We start from the raw sequence: 19,812 nt of genomic DNA, 5'->3' as shown, positions 1-19,812 counted from the left end.
TGGAACGAAATGACAGAAAAGAAAAAAGACACACAAAAAAAGCATTAGCTCTTTAAACTGAACTCCACCGCTAGACCTAGAGAGAGATTGAAAGAGAGATTGAGGTAAAGACAAAAGATTGTGACCAGGGCAGGAGAACTCTCTGCTCAATCTAACACATATGTTGTGGTCTAACGGTGTTGTAGCCTAAGGGCACAGACAGCAGCAGCAGCAGCATGTGAAAAAGGTTTTCCACCCAGACCTCAATTCAAATTTAAGAGAGAGAGAGGAAGAAATTGAGAGGGGTTGAACTGAGATGACTGAGAGGTTGTGTTTGAGGAGGGTAGAGAAACTGAGAAGAAAGAGAGATGGAAAGATATGATAAACATCAGAGCCATCTGTGGATTAACACAATTAACACCTCAAAAAAAGCAGGTCCGTCAGCACCTCTCTGCTGCTCAAGAGACGCCTTCAGAGAGCCCAGCATGGCCCTTAAACTCTCACTGCTGCCCAAAATAAAAATACACACTCACAAAAATACTGTGTGTGAAAATTGTAACTCGATTTAAATTAAGTGGAATAAGGAGTTAATGAAATAGAGGGAGAATCTGATTTAGCTTTAGCACAAGCGTGGCATGAATGGCGCTAAGTGGAGTTTTGTTTCGTTCGTGGTGAGTTCAGACACTGATACTTTCCTCAAACATGTGGGCTTTCCACCTCCACAGTCACAGGGACCCCCTCTATAAAAAAGATGTAAAAAAAAAACTAGACTTTCTTGGTTATAAGTTGTTGCAATAAAAAAACATAGAAATTAATACTTTTCTTCAGCAAGGGTGCATTAAACTGATCAAAAGTGAAAGTCGACATTTATAAAGTTACAAAAGATTTTTATTTCATAAATGCTGTTTTGAACTTTCTATTGATCAAAGAAGCATGAAAAAATGTATGGAGAAGCACCAAATCATCATATACAAATGATTTATGAAAGATCAGAATCAGAAAGAGCTTTATTGCCAAGTATGCTTACGCATACAAGGAATTTGTTTTAGTGACATAAGCTTCCAGTACACAGAGACAACAACAACACAGACAAAAAAAAAAAAAAAAAAGAGAGAGATTTACAAATTGGCAAATAAATAAGTGTATGAACAATTGTGCCATAAATGATAATGGAATAGGATTGAGTGAGATGCAGGAATGTTCTCCCTGTTCATGTCACACTAAAGACTGGAGTAATGATGCTGAAAATCCAGCAGAAATAAACATTTCAAAATATATTAAAACAGTCAATTTAAATTGTAAACAGTACTTTTGATCAAATTAATGCAGCTTTGGTGAATGTACAAGAAACTTATTTCAAAATGTTACAACATTTTACTGATGCCTACTCATCTTAAAGTGAACAGTTAATCATTGCATCAGTTTAGCATTAAATCACTTTGAAAAAGAATTGTTTATTAGATTTATCTTATGTTTTTTGAAAATTAAAATCACTATTTCAGGTGATGCAAAATTAAATCCTCTTTTATTATAAAACTGTACTCACAATAACTAAAACAATATTCATTGTCCAAAATATTTATTATTTATCTGAAGTGACTTTCAAATGTTAAACATAACAAGCATTTTGTCACAAAGCCAGCAATATTCATAGTATACACTTAGAATTTATTTGAACATTTGCAAAATTGCACGAAAGAAAAGTGGAACAAACACAGGCATACTGATGTCATGCAGTGACCCTCACTCTAAGCTTACAATTGAAACAAAAAGTTGCCTCTGGCCCCTTTTTCATTTTTGTACAATGTGTGGACTGGGCTAGTGCTGACTGTAGGGCTTAGTGAATGTGTGTGAATGAGTGTGAGTGAGTGACTCTGTGTGTGTGTGTGTGTGTGTGTGTGTGTGTGTGTGTGTGTAACCAGGGAGCAGCAGGAGGCAGGGGGTTAAGCCACTTTTGTGCAGTCCTACCTGAACACATGTGGCAGAGAAACATAGTACAGATCTCAGGAGCAGATCAAGAGATTTAGCGACAAGGTAAGACATAAAAAACATACAGACAAGAAGGGTATAAATGACTAAAAAATAAAGATTAAAAAAGTAACAAATTAAACTTTTTTAAATAATATACAATTATATTGTATGTGTTAAATCCAATCTTAGATGTGGATCTTTGGATCCTTATGGATCTTTTTTTTATGACTGCCACTCATAAACAAGCATTGAAACATGAGTGACAGCAGCCAAAAGGAGTGTGAGGACAGCTGTCACATGACTTACAGCCACAATCACTTCAGCTGATCTTAGGAAACTTTTACTGCAACACTGATTCTTTTTATTTGTCTCATTTTTGGACAGTATTTTTGTGAGGTGATAATATTGTTTATCATTATAAGAGTTCATAAGATTTGATCTTACATTTAGGGATTTGGTTGGAGCTAAAATGTTTGTTGATAACTAGGGTTCTATGTGTCAAGCTTTTATCTTTATATACTCTTTCTGTAATCTTTCCAAAAAAAAAAAAGTCTTTATTTGTTTACTATCGCCATCTAGTGTTCGTTTGTTCTGGAGGTCTGTGTTGTCTAACATATGAAACATAGAAAAAATATGAAGAATCATAAAAGAAAAATAACTAGACAAAAGAAAAAAAAGTGATCTAATGTTGTTACATGTTTCTTTCTAGACTGTGAACGTCATACATATGCAGAACTGGAGTGTCGTAAAGATATGAACATATTGGACTCTAGTGGGTAAGTGACTGGCAGTTTGCTAACTCAACAACATAAGTGATATTATTGAGCATACATCTGCTGGAAATACGCAATCAAGATGCTGATGTAAAAACCATAGACTGGGTCAAAACCAAAATATATATATTGCTAGTTAAGTATAAATACAAAAGCAAAATAGGCCATAAATGAGAAATCCATGGGATGTGTTACTGTTAGCGCCATGCAGTTTACCTGAAACAGTCAGTGAGACCTGCTGTATTAGTTAATACTACTGTCGATCATACAATGGCATCATTCTTTCTAATGACAATCTCTCTTTATTATGTGAAGATTTTAATATATTGTGTCAGGATCTGATTCTACTGACACAGAATATTATACAAATACCTGTTTTTTGTTGTCCTGGCTCGCTGAAGTTGGTGTAACAGATTCAAACAGGATCTGATGTGTGTCTTTTATGCGCAACAAGGTATTTGTTTGATCAGAAATCTAGCAAAAACAACAATACTGTGACAATTACAATAAATAAAATAACTGTTTTCTGTTTTCAGAAAAATACCTTACTGACCACATATTTTTCAGAAGCATGCTTTCTTTACTACACCTTCAAAAACAGTTTGACACCCTGAAAACATGTCAATTCTGGCTACCCAAATTAAAAGGCTCAGAGGCCATCCTTGATAACGTGTGATTGTTTCGAACTTATAAGATGCCTTATATACCTGAAGGAATCATGTATCATGGTACACATGTGATTAAATGATTGAATTCACATTATTTTCAGTATTGTTAAACAAGGTAAATTAAACACTCAGTTTTCATAAAATAGAAAAATATATACATTTTACTAATCTTTCAGAATTAGTTTTGACCATTCTATTTGAACAGCAGGTTTATTCTAAACAGACTATGCTGTTTCTATCTCACTAGTTAGTAAGACAGAGCAGGTGGCTGCATCACATGAGAATGGCTGCATATTTGTGCACGTGCGCCTGAGTTTGTTTCTGTGGTCAGTGTGGCCAATCAGCACATTTCCAGTCAATGCAAACACAATAAACATCAAGGGTCAGTACCAGGCCCCAACTTGCTAGGTCATAGCTCTCTTTTGCTGTTTTATGTTTATTTACACCAGAGCAAAACTACATTACACACTGGCTTTTTAATACCAGTCCATTATAGCTAAAGATTTCAGTTAGAGTTACAGTACTGTCGACCAGAAAGGTGAGTAATTCATTCTGATGTATCTATTTGTTTTCAGAGTTACATAGTTTATATGTGCTGATGGATGAGTAAACACTGAGTTGCTGCAGTCCTTCAAAAACAGTACTGGTTTAAGTCCATAGGTCATAGGTTTCTGATGACTTCAAGAACATATCTGGTGTTCTGCTTTAATTATTAACTTTTAGTGGTAGTTCATGAAAGATGTATCGAAAAGTTAATTGACAAATGTATTTTTCTAACAAATATTAGTATGACAATACATTTCAGTTCACTCTCTTTTGCACTGTTATCATACAGTCTCGGTAAGGGAATAAAATGTCTTGCAAAAGCGAAGTATTGGCCCATAGTTCGAGTTCAAAAGGTAATCCCAACCCACGTGTGTTTCCATCCTCTTGGTTCAGTCTTTTATGATAATCAGTGTTTTGTCTGCCAAAATCAGCTGGCTAAAAGCACTAAAGCAGTCCACTCTGCTGTGACCTAAATTTGTCTAAACCTTCAGAAAAGGTAAAACTTGTTTCTTGTTTTTGTTTTCAAAGTAGTCTTTTTACATATAATACTATGTAGTTATAATATTCAACCTAAATTTGTAAAACCAACCTTCATATTCTGATTCTGTTTGAATGCAGGTCATTTATTGAATGGTTTTGAGCACTTATTTGCAGTATCATGTGAAAATGTAAAAAAAAAAAAGAAAAAAAATGTAATGCAGTTTTTAAGTGTATTTTTTCTGCATTTACTAATGTAGAAATGGCTTGAGAAATATCAAGAAAATATTTTATATTGATGTATTTGTATCTAATATTCATTGACAGTGAAAGTAAATCTAAATGTTAATCTAATGTTGATGTTCATACTTCTCTGTATATACTGGTGCAAGAATGCAAACTCTCTGTCTGTGATAAAACTATATTATATAATGTCAGTTGTGTGTATCTTGATGATGTCATGATGATGTGTTTGGGATTTTTTTATTATTTTATTTTTTTAGTGAGGAAGGAGTCTGTGTAGAAATGACTATGGTCTGTTTGAGTGATTTTGAGGAATATGCCAAGCAGCACCTCTCAAAGGCTACATGGGACTATTATGATGCTGGAGCTGATGACTGTTGCACCAGAGATGACAACTTGCTGGCCTATAAACGGTACTATACTGCTGTTAAAGGGATAGTTCATCCAAAAATGGAAGTTGTGTCATTCATTACTCACCCTCATGTCGTTTCAAACCCATAAGACCTTTGTTCATGTTGTTGTATTTTTGATTAAATATGAGAGCTTTCTGACCCGGCATAGACTGCAACAAGGCCAGCACATCCAGGTACGTCAGAACGCCGACTCCTTCGTCAGCAGCACCTCATGCGTGGTACAATAAGAGAGAAAAAAAAGTTGAATAAAGACGTTATTTATTTATTATTTTTGTGCACAAAGATATTCTTGTAGCTTCATTAAATGAAGGTTAAACCACTGATGTCACATGGAATATTTTAATGATCTCCTTTCTGGGCTTTGAACATGTCAGCTGCATTGCTGTCTATAGAGGGTCTGAAAGCTCTCGGATTTCACCAAAAATACCGTAATTTGTGTTCTGAAGATGAACGAAGGTCTTAGAGGTTTGGAACAACAGAAGGTTGTGTAACTACTGAATTCAAATTTTTGGGTGAACCATCTCTTTACATTTGTATTACTCTAATTTGTATTACTCTATAAAATTTTATGGTCCATGCTTATGAGTAATCTCTAACGAAACTGATATCATACAATAATGTAATCTCTTTCAGGATCCGCTTGAGGCCGCGGATTTTACGTGATGTGTCGCTCAATGACACTCGGACCTCTGTGCTGGGAATGGAGATAAGCTTCCCTGTGGGAATTGCTCCCACGGCTTTCCACTGCCTTGCGTGGCATGAGGGAGAACTGGCCACTGCTAGAGGTGAGAGTGTGATGAAGTGACTGGGTTCATTACTTCTTGTGTTATGCAGCACGTTGGCCACTAGATGAAAACTAGTTTGAAGCTACTAGTTTTACTTTTTTGCATCTTATCTCTCCATTCTTTCATATCCCAGCCACTGAGGCAGTGAACACCTGTTACATTGCCAGCACATACTCCACATGTTCAGTGGAGGAGATTGCTGCAGCAGCGCCCAGCGGCTACCGCTGGTTCCAGCTGTACTTGTACCGGGACCGTAAGCTCTCGGAGCAGATTGTGCGCAGGGTGGAGGCACTTGGCTTCAAAGCTCTGGTGCTTACAGTGGATGTGCCCTACACTGGCAAACGCCGCAATGACATACGCAACCAGTTTAAGCTCCCACCACACCTGAAGGTCAAGAACTTTGAGGGTATGTTCCAGGTAGGCCAGTTATTTATTCATTTATTTTTGAACAATTAAAATTCTGAAATCTGAACTGAACTCATAGTATTTTCATATTTTAGTAATGTATGAGCTAACTTAATTTGAGAAGCGTTTCTTTATAGTATGGATCATTAACTGAATAAGATTTTGTTATTCTTACAGTATAACTGGGTTTTTATATATAGATATCTCACAAGGGGGATCATCACATTTTGGGGGGGGTTACATCATACAGTTTGATATAAGCAGTAGAGGAAGGCCATGAAATAACAGAGAGAGGCAGTGGGAAATTTTGCACGATGAATTTGAGCTGCTTGTATAAGCATTATAGCTTACCAAGTTTAAGCATACAGTATCTTGTTACTGTATGTAATGTCTGCTTGTATGAATCCCTCTTTGCTCCCTTTACAGGAGCAGACTGGTTCCCAGGAGGAATACGGGATCCCTGCTAACACACTGGACCCGTCGATCAGCTGGAAGGATGTGTGCTGGCTCCAGTCTCTGTCACGGCTGCCTATAATCATCAAGGGCATCCTTACTAAAGAGGATGCAGAGCTGGCCGTAGAGCATGGTGTCCAAGGGATAATTGTGTCTAATCATGGGGGCCGGCAACTGGATGGAGGGCCTGCAACAGTAAGGCAATCTATCCATGTTTCGGTAGTTTAGACGTGATCCCCACCCTTCAGACTGTTAGACCTTGACCTTATATGTCACACAGATAGATTGTCTGCCTGAGATAGTGGATGCAGTGCAGGGCCGGGTCGAGGTCTACATGGACGGAGGGATCCGTACGGGCAATGATGTCCTGAAGGCCATTGCCTTGGGAGCCAAATGTGTCTTTATTGGCAGACCAGCAATATGGGGCCTGGCTTACAAGGTAACTGTGTGGAAAGCATTGTTTCTAATGCTTGAAAATCTATTAAAGCCTGTGCTGAATTTTCCATTAACAAATTGTATGTTTTGATCAGGGAGAGGAAGGAGTCAGAGAGATCTTACAGATTCTACACGACGAGTTTCGCTTATGCATGGCGCTGTCAGGTCAGTCTGCAATGTGAAATGTAATGTGTCATGTGTAGCCAACAAAAAATGAGTCACGTTTTGATTCTCTTCATTTCAAATCGCCATTTTTTCTGCTAGGTTGCCGAAATGTTGCTGAGATCAACAGGAACCTCATTCAGTTATCCAGACTTTGAACAGCAAAGAGGACTTTAGTCATTTCTGCTTTACCACTGACAGCAAAGATCCAGTTTATCCACTATTAATACTAAATGTATTCAAGAAAAACTGTTGATTTAAGTCACATTTAGCAAAAATTACATATTAACATATGTTCACAGTGTATGGATGGTTTTAGTACAGTATTTTTATTCCAGGAAACACTATGCACGGCACTGCATAAATTCCACAGTATTTTGTCTAAGAGTGAATTTAATTTAGTACCAATGAACCTCCAATCAGAAATTGTCAGATTTATTTATATAGTGCTTTTAAAATACAAATAGCTGCAGAGCAGCTTTATTGTAGTAAAGAGAAAAACAGCAACAAAATTGTTCATTCATGATTCAAATGTTTTGGTTCTCATAATTATGACATCTATTTCAACTATAAAGCAGTTATGCAGAAGATAATAATCTAGTAAATGACCTATTTTGTGCTTTACATGCTCCACTGTATGGCAGAAACTAATTCACGGGACTGAGTAAGTCAGTAATACCTAAAGTCAACAACGCTATCTTATGTAAATTAAATAATGTGCAGTTATTTATCAATTTATCATCAATACTGAAACAGTTGAACATTAAAATATCCAGTGTGGCAATACTAAACAATACGAAATTCTCTTAAGTAATAAAGGATGGTATATGTCCAGTCAGTATTTATCTGACAATTAGTGCTATACTTTTTCTGTTTTTAACTCGATTTTTCCCTCTAAAAATAAACACATTGTACAAATGTATGCATTTATCTCGTATTTGAGTGCGCATTGTTTTTTTTTCACTCTGTCTTTAACGTAAAGATTGTTTTTTTTTACAGGCACTACAGTAAATAAACTGTAAACTGCTAAAGCAGCACAAAAAAATGCAGATTTGCTATCAGACTTCCTCTTTTGACACCAGCTATGGGTTCACCTCATGTGTATCAAACACAACATCAGAGTGCAAATGCAGCTGAGGGAAGAGCAAAGGCTTAAACTGAAGCCTATTAAAAGTAACATGTCAAAAGGAGGAAGACAGAAGGTTTTGAAACAACATGTAACTTTGTGTGTGTGTGTTTGAGCGAGAGAGAGAGAAGTGACACAGGAAGTCAATGAGGTTGTGGTAAGCAGACTCTACATACCCATTTGTGTCGACTGAGTGTGATCACAGCGTGATGCTTTGTGCTAAAATGAGAAGAAACTTTTGAAACCCCCTGAGAAAGCACCACGTCTCGGTAAGCTCCTTTTATTTTATGCAGTCCATCTTTCTGAATTGTACCCCACTCATTAACTTTACATTTGTGAGTCAGTGCTTTGAAGAGAATGTGTAATGTAGTACTGCTATTTAGTAGGAAGCAGTCGAAAAATATTCTGTAAGTTAAGTATTCAGCTGAAGTTTATCTGCCAATTACTTTTGTGAACATAAATACAGAAAGACTCCTTCTTTTTATACACACACACACACAAATAAATAGAAGAGGCCGTGTCTCTCTAAACGGCATCTTTGTGTTCGTTGCACATAGATGGCAGCGCTAACTTCCCCTTTCAGACCTTGTTGTTTCTGAAACTTTTTTACTTTGACCCAAATATTGTTCCTGCAGATCTTGTGAAACACTTCACCGTTTGTTCTCTCTTTTATATATATATCAGAAATCCCATAGAGAGCAAAGAAGCAGACCCAAAAGACATGGGGTAAGTTCTGACAGTTTTATGAAGTTATTGCATCATAGGCCTTTCTAGGACAGTTTGGACAGTCATGTTGTATAATAAACTGAAATTTGTACTTTTGTAACCTTTTTATTTATTTATTTATCTATTTTCTTCATTGCTTTTTTGCAAAGATACAAACAAGAGCTCAAATAAATCTCAATGATTTAGTTTAGTTTATCTAATAGAAACGTGCTTTCGTTTTGAGGCTTAGTTGACAACTAAGATGTGTGATACAGTATACAAAAATATTTTTTTCTGTTAACATACAAATATTTACTAGCACAGACAATAATCCATTTAATTAGTGAACTGATAGTATTTGACAGAAATTGTCAGCTAAATGCATACTTATTTGCATAAAAAATGCATAATTACACAATATTATTGTAAATTAGAGGAAAGGTGGAATATAGGTCTTTCATGTGATCTTCACTGTCAAAGTTTTAAATATGTCTTTCTTTCAGCAACAGTGGAGAGGAAGGAAAACTGCATCGCAGACTTTCTCGAATAGGGAGCAGATCGCAGAGAGAGCCGCCACGACCCCCTCCTCAAACAGACAGACCTCCAACGGTGGTTCCTCCAAGACCTGCTGAGACTGCTCCAAAACCTCCAGAACCTGCGCAAAAACCAGTTGCAATCCTCCCAAAACCTCCAGTGGCCCAAAAGCCCACCGCACCTCCAAAGCCACAAATACAAGTGTTCAATAGCACAGAGCATGGTGCTGCCATACTCAATGTAAGACAAACACATCAGAAAAGGTGGAAACAAAAAGAGAAAGGCTGTGTACAATGCTAGAATGGTGATTTCACTGCAAATACTGTATATTAATGGCAAATGTTTTATGTCCCAGGGGTTGGATTGTTTTCGTGGTGATGAGACTCTTTGCGATGTGACTCTGGTACCTGGTGACAGCAGTGAAACTTTCCCAGTCCACAGGGTCATCATGGCTTCAGCCAGTGACTACTTCAAGGCCATGTTCACGGGTTAGTCTTACTAAATCCAGGAGGAGGAGCTTCATTGTCCAAAAGTATAGGCCAAAATTTTTATATTTGTAATATTTTGTTCAAACATGTCTCTCCCTTTTGGTTTGCCAGGTGGCATGAGAGAGCAGGAGCTTAAGGAGATTAAGCTCCATGGGGTGAGCACAGTGGGCCTGAAGAACATCATCGAGTTCATCTACACATCTCGTGTGAGCCTGAGTCTAGGCACCCTTCAGGACACGCTAGAGGCGGCGAGCTTCCTCCAGGTGCTTCCCGTTCTCAGCTTCTGCAACCAGCTACTCAGCAGTGAGGTATAAACCCTTAAGATGTGGTGTTTGTTCTTCCTCTGCATGAATTTTTCATCTGTGCGTGACATGATAAGCCATGTTTTCTACGTGCCAGATCACTATAGAAAACTGTGTGGAAGTTGAGCGCATTGCCAGGGATCTTCTTCTGGAAGATGTCCAAGAACATGTCCACGCGTTTGTGTGCGAGAACTTCTCTGAGCTGGTGCAGAGCGGCCGCCTCCTGCAGTTGTCCAAGGCGAGCATAACGTATGCCCTCTCCAGCGACTCTCTGAAGGGTTTCTCTGAAATGGAGCTGTACCGCATCGCCCGTACCTGGCTGTCCCATAAACCCACCGAGCGGCGTCCTGCGGCTTACTCTCTGATGCGCCACATCCGCTTCCCTCTGATGTCCCCTGCTGAGCTCCTCCAGATCTCTCAGGAGGAGCAGACCGAAGAAGGAGCAGTGAGCAGAGGAAAAGATGAAGGAGAGCCGTTCATGCGATCAGACACGGCCTGTGTCAACCTCCTCCTGGAGGCCAGCAACTACCAGATGCTTCCCTTCCTCCAGCCGGCGCTCCAGACGGAGCGGACCCGGATTCGGTCCGATTGCACTCACCTGGTTGCTCTGGGTGGTGTAATGAGGCAGCAGCTGGTGGTCAGCAAAGAGCTCAAGCTGTACGATGAGGAAGACGGAGGCACCTGGAGGGCGCTCCAACCTATGGAGGTGCCACGTTACCAGCACGGAGTGGCTCTTCTAGGGGACTTTCTTTACATTGTGGGAGGTCAGAGCACTTACGACACCAAGGGTAAGACAGCGGTGGACAGCGCGTACAGGTATGATCCTCGCTTTGACCGCTGGTTGCAGGTGGCCTCTCTGAATGAGAAGAGGACGTTTTTCCATCTGAGCGCTCTTAAGGGGAAGCTGTATGCTGTTGGAGGGAGAAATGCCACTGGGGAGATTGGTAAGAACATGTTTTACCAATTACTCTGTACAAAATATTCTGTCCTGTCTTGAAATACTGTGGAAAAACAGAAAACTGTCCGTTGTTTAGATTCGGTGGAGTGCTACAACTTGAACAAGAACGAGTGGACTTTTGTTGCACCGATGTGTGAACCTCACTATGGACACGCTGGCACAGTACATGGAGGTCTGATGTATGTGTCAGGTGAGTATCCACCCTGACGTGAGATCAATGTGAAAAGGACATGCATATTATATGTAGTTGTGCATTAATGCGGTAACATCTGTCTTACATAATGAAAGGAGAATTTGGATGCTAATTAAATGTGGCTCACCAAGCATGTGGCCTTAATCCACCACAGTTCTCTGAGTGGGTCTAATGAATGCACTGCACAAGAATTATTTTATTACACTCAAAAAAGAAGAAGAAAAAACATTAAAAACACTTTTTGGTCATCTCTTAGCAACTTTGCAACCTTCACCTAATGGCGAAGTTCCCAGAAGTAGACTCAAAAGTGAACATGAAACAAATAATCGGGAAAAAGAGCTGATTTAAGCTGAACTGGATCACTCATCTGAGCTTAGACTGCAGTCTGAAAGGGGCACGGCAGGTTTGTTGTGAAACCATGAGAATGTCCCTGCTTGAAGAATCACAAAGTATTCAATAAACATTATTGAAAATGTACATTTAAAGGGGAGGGGGTTCATTTGTGGTAATGGAAAGATAAAAATTATGTTATAGAGCCATTTAGGAGTCATTTCCACTACTTATCGTTCTCAAAAGGTAGTGCACTTATTTACTAAAGACATGAAAGTTTCAGTAAAGATTATGCTTGAGAAATATGAGACGTGATGTGTGAAAAATGTCAAGCTGGAAATCACCATTTTGTTTTTGTTTTTCAAAGTATGAAAATTGTATCATAAAATATAATGCACTGTAGTAAATACAGTTATATTACTCTTAAGTGTTTTTTTTTTTTTTACATTAAATGCTATCAATAAAATTACACTTTTACCAGGCCAATAGTCAGCCATTTTTCCACCAAAAAGATGGACAATTACAATTACAATTATCGGTAGCACTTCAGTATAGGGACCAATTCTCACTTTTACCTAGTTGCTTATTAGTATGACAATTATTAACAAGTTGGCTGTTTATTAGTACTTATAAAGCACATATTCTGCATGATCATATTCTACATCCCTAATCCTACCTAATAACTACCTACCCTAAGAAGCAAATTAGGAGTTTACCGAGGCAAAAGTCATAGTTTATGGTTTGTTAATAGCGAGAATCGGACCTTAAAATAAAAGTGTGACCAAATTATAATTTTCACCACAGATGCTATTAAACGCAAAACTTCATGTGGTGGGACTTTTTTCAGACTTCTGTGATTAATACATTATTGGTGGATTGTTGACTTCTGTGTAAGTTTTGGCCTCGCAGTATAAGACCAAGTTAAAGATCCTATACTCCAGCTATAATTCTGCTGACAAGTTTGTTTCTGCAAGAATAAAGAATAAGTTCGCTTTTAATACCATCAGGCGGAATCACAAGAGATGCTTTCCAGAAAGAGCTGCTGTGTTACAACCCCGATGGAGACGTGTGGAGCAGACGAGCAGATATGATGGAGCTCCGCGGTCTTCACTGCATGTGCACTGTTGGCGACCGCCTCTACGTCATGGGTGGAAACCACTTCCGGGGGACAAATGACTATGATGATGTGCTAAGCTGTGAATTCTACAGCCCTGAAACTGACCAGTGGACAGTGGTGGCTGCGATGCCCAGGGGTCAGAGCGATGTGGGCGTGGCAGTCTTTAAGGGACGCATCTATGTGGTGGGTGGTTACTCCTGGAACAGCAGATGTATGGTGGATATCGTGCAGTGTTACGACCCTGAGAAGGATGAGTGGGAGAAGGTCTTCAGTGTCCAGGAGCCTCTCGGAGGCATACGGGCCTGCACTATGACAGTCCATTGCCCAAAAAGGTCAACAGATGAGGGTGAAATACAAGAGTGTCCTCTTTTAACATCCAAAAGCTGAACAGATGGTTTAATAAAGCTATTAGCCTTTAAATGTGACATACAGAAATCAGCTTCACATTCCAGTGATGTGTATTACAAAAAAAAGGTTGAGTGATTTGATTAATGTACATGCCACTTTATTAATATCTGAGCTGGGGTAAGGGAAAATAAATTGCTTGTAAAAAAATAAAATAAAAAAATAAACCGCTAGTTCACCATTATTTGTTTAAATGTGCACGACTTTGTTAAAATCCTGTTCTCTTTCAATGTCTGATGGCCTCAGACCTTAATTTTTTTATCTCTAAATTATTCTCTTTTATGCTTAAAATATATATATGAATTTGTTTGTGTTTGGTATCTTTCATGTACATTTCTTAACATAAAATGTCTACTGATTGCATTCAAGCAAAAATAAATAACTAATAATAATAATAATATTGCATTTCTTTATTTCTTTCTCTACTTTTTAAACAAGAGCTAGATAATATATTGTAAACATACATAGGATCAATCTGACAGAAAATATGAAAAATTTTTGCATTTAAAAATATTACTGTTTGCGCTGTAATTTCTTTGTGGGTGTTTTTATTCCTTTATTATTCAGGTAGGCCAGTCGAGAAAGGACAGGAAAGCATTCAGTAGAGAAAGGGGGCTGGATCAAAACCTCGAAACGGGAAGCTAAACTTGCTGACAAGATTTTTTTTTTGCATTTTAGCCTTTTATTATGATAGGACAGATCAGAGCTGACAGGAAGTGAAGAAGGAGAGAGAAAAGGGGCAGAACCGGGAAAGGCCCTCAAGTTGGGATTCGAACTTGGGAAGCAATATGTTGGCGAGCTACCCACAAGGCTATTGGCACCTGAAGTTGCAATGTAATTCTAATCGCATTAATGCAAATTTGCTGAGCATAAGATACTTCTTTCAAAAACATTAGAAAAATCTTACTGACCCCAAACTTTTAAACAGTAATGAATAATCACCACTGACAAAATTAAAATTAATTGAGATGTAATCCACATATTGTACATGGTTGTGTGAACAGAACAGAATGTGCCGTACAACCTTGAGAGGTTCATGTTTTGGTCATAATCAGAAGACAAAGAACATCCCAGGGTCATGATGTTTGATGTTTAAGTCAGTTTTTGTAAAACAAATGTTGGTATTTTATTCTAGTAGTGTTTTAGTAAAACAGCAGTTTTTTTAAATAATAGTAAAACTAAATAAATAATAATTGAAATAATAATTAAAAAAAATGTTTTGCACAAGATACAAATATGCTAAAAATATAGTCTATTAAAACAAACAATTTAACTTGAGAAATAGTTACTATACCCCTACAATCTCCTTATGTATCTTTCACATTGTCTATTTGATCATATGTAACATTGTTGGACTGATAAAACCTATTCAGTTGATTTCATGGCTTCTTTTTGTAAAACAGCAATCCAAAAAAAAAAAATACATCAAATTAAGCAGACTGCTGGCCAACACCTTGACACTGTTCTCAACTCCCATCCCCAGTCCATGGCATTGAAGCTGTCCTTGGCAATAATGCTTAAAACTGCACCACCCTCCCAGTCTGTCTGCTCCACCATCTCTAAAGGCTCATCACATCACCGTGGTTTCCAGACTCTGCCCTCTGGATCGGTTTCATCAAAGTGGCATTAATACAAAGTGTTGCCCAGGAGTGAAGTGGTGCTGGTGGCAATTGCCATGACTCTGTCAGGAGATGTGTGTGTTGTGACGGGAGCCTGCGGGTTTCTGGGAGAAAAGCTGGTCAGGCTGTTGCTGGAAGAGGAGAAGCTTTCTGAGATCCGACTGCTGGATAGAAAAATAAAGTCTGAGCTAATACAGTCTCTTGATGGTAAGTGATACTCAGCATTGAGGAAAGTAACTTTTAAAAGTAATGCATTACAATATTGAGTTATTTCTTTAAAAAGTAACTAATTACGTTACTTAGTTACTTTTTATGGAAAGTAATGCGTTACGTTGCTTTTGTATTACTTTTGCATTGTTTTTTAAATATGAGCAGGGCTTAATTGTTTTGAATATATACGAAGTTCTATTTATAGCCAATGTAAAAGCACCAAAAACTGTAATGAATAAACCTCAGGCTGAAGGAAAAGTAAATTCACGTCTGTAGAGTAGAACACTGCTGAAGAAGGTTCAACACTCTTCAGCAATAAAAAAAAGAAAAAAAAATGAAGCACGATTGTAAGTTTATCTAAAGTCATTTTTGCTTATTAGTATGGCTGAACTGGATCATCAAAGGTCAGCAAAAAAGACATTAGTTAATAAAATGGGATTAGATACACTTGTGTTATTTAACATATTTAATTATTGCAGGTTTGCGTCATATTCTGAGGTTGCATTTCACTGTTTTAATTCATTTTGATGAATACTATCTGTTTTTTGCGAGTGGGATGAGTTAATGGACATTCACATTTAGTCTAAACTACATCATGTTCACACAGCACACACAACGCCTCTGTACTTCAGTTTTCTCCCAATATGGGGACAGGAGACTTGTCAGCCAATAAATGGGAAAACAAAGAATCTGACGTTACTTTAAAAAAATTTTTTTCTTGTAAATGAAAAAGTAATGTGTTACTTTACTAGTTACTTGAAAAAAGTCATCTGATTACATAACTCGCATTACATGTAATATGTTACCCCCAACACTGGTGATACTTACAGCATTTCTCATCTTGCATTTCTCCTATTTGCAGGATTCTTTTGGTCACCTTTTGTATTCTTTGTCTTCCTGTTTTGCACTTGAAATCAGCATTTGATTGTGAATATTAAGACAAGATGCCATTATCATTTTATTTTTACTTTTTTCAATTCTTTGTAAGCAACAAATTGAGGCTGTTGTCAATGTGTTTCTCTGTTTGTGTCCTCAGATTGCAAGGGAGAGACTAAAGTGAGTGTTTTGGAGGGTGATATCAGGGACCGTGAGCTACTGCGAAGAGCATGTAAAGGAGCAGCACTGGTTTTCCACACTGCATCTCTCATCGATGTCACTGGAGCAGTTGAATACAGTGAATTATATGGAGTTAATGTCAAAGGTGAGAGCTCTGTGCTGGTCATATGCACATGGTAACAAGACTCAATCAAAAGACTCAATCTCTTGAAACTTATGGAATTATTATTATTTTAGCTATTTTTTTTATGGACACTGTAAATAAAAATAAAAATAAAAATAGGTTAGAGTCAAATAGGTTGGGAATAACAAAAGATAGATTTCAATTTTATGCCAAAAATAATTACGATATTAAGTAAAGATTGTGTTCCATGGAGATATTTTGTAAATTTCATACTGTAAGTATATTAAAACTTAATTTGGAAAGCTTGGAAATGGAAAGCTTATTTTATTCAGCTGTCATATGATGTACAAATAAACCCTTGTGACTGGTTTCGTGGTCCAGGGTCACATATAGTAATCAGAGACAATTCAATTATTTTTCTATTACAGGAACAGAGCTGCTGCTCGAGACCTGCATCCAAGAAAACGTGGCCTCCTTAATTTATACTAGCAGCATTGAGGTGGCTGGTCCCAATCCCCATGGTGATCCAATAATCAATGGTAATGAGGACACCCCTTACTCCTCCTGTCTTAAGTTTAGCTACAGCAAAACCAAGTATGAGGCTGAACAGATTTGCCTTCAGGCCAGTGGAGAGCTGCTCCGTAATGGAGGTCATCTGGCTACCTGTGCACTGAGGCCCATGTTCATCTATGGACCAGGCTGTCGATTTACTTTAGACCACTTGAGGAATGGAATCCGCAATGGAAATGTGCTGATGAGAACATCACGACGAAATGCAAAAGTGAATCCTGTATATGTGGGAAACGCAGCCCTGGCACATTTACAAGCAGGCCGGGCCCTCAAAGATTCCCAGAAAAGGGCCGTGATGGGTGGAAACTTCTATTACATCTCAGACGACACACCGCCTATAAGCTACTCAGACTTTAACTATGCTGTTCTTTCACCATTAGGCTTTAGGATAAAAGAGAGGCCCATTCTGCCCTTCTCACTTCTGTATCTTCTGGCGTACCTCATGGAACTACTGCACGTTGTGCTCCGACCCTTCCTGAAGTTCACTCCTCCCTTAAACAGGCAGCTACTGACCATGTTAAACACACCCTTTAGTTTCTCATATCAAAAGGCCCACAGGGATTTTGGATATTGCCCTCGCTATGACTGGGAAGAGGCACGTAAGTGCACTAGCGACTGGTTAGCATCTGTCTTACCCATAGAGAGACAACAAATGAACTTGAAATAAATTAACAGTCATGTTCTGCCTGATTTTCTTCTAATTAGATCCACGGTAGTAGAAAACATTCACTCTCTAATGTTTAGTGAATAATGCTTGTTTTATGGTTAAAAAATGGCTGAATATTATTTACCCATATATAACAAATAGAAATAAATATCCATTTAAAGAAATAGTAAGAAGTAGTAATAGAAAAGTACTAAAACATTTTACTTATTTCAAAAAGTAAAAGATTTTATGACTTGAATAAAGACAAATCCAGCATCAGTGTTGTTGAGATAGTACTTAATGCATTTCAAATGCCTTGCAATTAAACAATATGTTGTGGTAATTCATAAGCCTACCTGTCCGAGTCTGTACATTACTCCACTTGTCTGTTGGTGTTGTTTAGTGGTGAGGAGATTTCAGTGACCCATATTGCATGTTGTTTTTATTCATTTACCAACATACGGAGAACAAACCATTTTGAGGAAACATGCCAAGTATCATGAATATTTGATAAATGCTGTGAAATTGATGATTGAATGTAATTATAACTTTTATATATGATATCCAAATAAAATTGAAAACAGATTCATCAGCTTGCCTGACAGGATGAAATATATTGCTGTCCATTTAAAATGAAAAAAAACAATTTTGTCTCTTTTAAGAAAATAATATATACTTTAAAATTTCATGAATGACATTAATAACATTCTGTAAGCACAAGAAGCATTTCTGTGAAATGTACTATTTTTGCATCACAATATTACAGTCATTGTATATATTATATGATTTAAAATCATTTTGCATGCTAAAATAACATAAAAGCAAGTGCAACAACCTGCTCACCATCTGACCTATGACATCTTATGACACGTAATTTATGTAAAACAATTTATTATGGGTCCACATACACCAAATATCGTAAAAAGAGAAGGATGAAGAAGCCCATCAGTTCCAGTTATTAAAAAATTAGCCATTATTCAATACTTCATCATCATGACATACTGTTGTGATTGTACCATCCGAAATAGGCTTTGTCCCTCCTCCTCATCCTGAGTCAGCTCGTATTTTTTAAAGTGAAGAAAAGTGAACCGAGGCATCGGAGCTTGTGTCGAGAATAAATGGGCGTGCCAGATGAAGCCTCGATTCAAAGCCTGGGTAGCTGCTACCTAGAAATCACGTGACCAATGTTAAACGCTTTACTTTCTGTCCAGTCACGTGCGTGATTCACTATGCGTGTCAAAATGTTCGATTCCACTGATCTTAGCTACTTTAAGATTAAGTTTTATTCTGACTTATTCATTTACATTTTAGATACCCACTGAGAAAAGTAATATGAAGAATACAAATTATTTTAGTAAAATTTAATTATTCTTCTATTACATTATATTGATATTCGTACTGGTATTTATTGCACAGTTTAATGGGTAAATTAATTTATCAACGACAGAAATTCAACAAAAACAAACACACACACATTGTTGGGATTTTATTTGTGCATATAACTTGAATCGATCTATGGAACGTGTGGTGGAAGCTTAAAGGGCTACTCCACCCCAAAATAATTTTTTTTTGTCATTAATCACTTACCCAATGTCGTTCCAAACCTGTAAAAGTTTTGTTCGTCTTCAGATCAAAATTTAAGATATTTTGGATGAAAACTGGGGGGCTTGTGACTGTCCCATTGACTGCCAAGTAAATTACACTGTCAAGGTCCAGAAAAGTATGAAAGACATCATCAGAATAGTCCATCTGCCATCAGTGGTTTAACCGTACTGTTTGAATGAGAAGAAAACAAAAACAACAACTTTGTTCAACAATTCTTCTCCTCCTCATGCAGTCGAAGCGGAAGTGTGTGTGTCGTGATGCTCCCTAAAATGGAGGCAAGCCACAGCAGACTGGGTGAGGAGGAGAAGAATTGTTGAACAAAGTTGATATTTTTGTTTTGTTTTGCGCACAAAAAAAGTATTTTTGTAGCTTTGTAAAATTATGGTTGAGCTACTGATGTTACATGGACTATTTAATGATTTCCTTACTATGTTTCTGGACCTTGATCGTGGTAGTACCCTTGCTATATCATGGGAGGGTCAAAGAGCTCTCAGAATGCTTAAAAAATATAATA

General features: G+C 37.7%; 3 protein-coding genes across 6 annotated transcripts; all 3 read left to right on the top strand.

Annotated features, from left to right (window-relative positions):
• The first annotated feature begins 2,668 nt into the window (after positions 1 to 2,668).
• On the top strand, positions 2,669 to 7,685 carry LOC127965124 (2-Hydroxyacid oxidase 2-like). Of its 3 annotated transcripts, none has more exons than XM_052565712.1 (8): positions 2,669 to 2,726; positions 4,918 to 5,070; positions 5,704 to 5,855; positions 5,989 to 6,272; positions 6,687 to 6,908; positions 6,994 to 7,152; positions 7,244 to 7,313; positions 7,413 to 7,685. In XM_052565712.1, exons 1-8 carry the CDS (start codon positions 2,704 to 2,706, stop codon positions 7,466 to 7,468), a joined length of 1,119 nt encoding a protein of 372 aa, XP_052421672.1. In that variant the 5' UTR covers positions 2,669 to 2,703; the 3' UTR covers positions 7,469 to 7,685. The 3 variants fall into 3 exon arrangements, with proteins under 3 accessions (XP_052421672.1, XP_052421674.1, XP_052421673.1); XM_052565714.1 differs by lacking the exon at positions 2,669 to 2,726 and adding an exon at positions 3,785 to 3,929; XM_052565713.1 differs by lacking the exon at positions 2,669 to 2,726 and adding an exon at positions 4,291 to 4,433.
• Positions 7,686 to 8,383: 698 nt separating this feature from the next.
• On the top strand, positions 8,384 to 13,866 carry LOC127965122 (kelch-like protein 9). Of its 2 annotated transcripts, none has more exons than XM_052565710.1 (8): positions 8,384 to 8,705; positions 9,121 to 9,162; positions 9,651 to 9,915; positions 10,031 to 10,163; positions 10,275 to 10,471; positions 10,563 to 11,409; positions 11,500 to 11,613; positions 12,954 to 13,866. In XM_052565710.1, exons 2-8 carry the CDS (start codon positions 9,158 to 9,160, stop codon positions 13,448 to 13,450), a joined length of 2,058 nt encoding a protein of 685 aa, XP_052421670.1. In that variant the 5' UTR covers positions 8,384 to 8,705; positions 9,121 to 9,157; the 3' UTR covers positions 13,451 to 13,866. The 2 variants fall into 2 exon arrangements, with proteins under 2 accessions (XP_052421670.1, XP_052421669.1); XM_052565709.1 differs by having other exon boundaries at positions 9,645 to 9,915.
• A 75-nt stretch (positions 13,867 to 13,941) lies between these two features.
• On the top strand, positions 13,942 to 18,881 carry LOC127965123 (3 beta-hydroxysteroid dehydrogenase/Delta 5-->4-isomerase). Its single transcript, XM_052565711.1, has 3 exons — positions 13,942 to 15,294; positions 16,334 to 16,498; positions 16,906 to 18,881. Exons 1-3 carry the CDS (start codon positions 15,144 to 15,146, stop codon positions 17,712 to 17,714), a joined length of 1,125 nt encoding a protein of 374 aa, XP_052421671.1. The 5' UTR covers positions 13,942 to 15,143; the 3' UTR covers positions 17,715 to 18,881.
• The last annotated feature ends 931 nt before the right edge of the window (positions 18,882 to 19,812 follow it).

The sequence above is a fragment of the Carassius gibelio genome, chromosome B9 (assembly GCF_023724105.1).
Source record: "Carassius gibelio isolate Cgi1373 ecotype wild population from Czech Republic chromosome B9, carGib1.2-hapl.c, whole genome shotgun sequence".
NCBI lineage: Eukaryota > Metazoa > Chordata > Actinopteri > Cypriniformes > Cyprinidae > Carassius > Carassius gibelio.
Note: the sequence above shows the minus strand (reverse complement) of the source record. Positions and strands in the feature narration are given on the sequence as shown.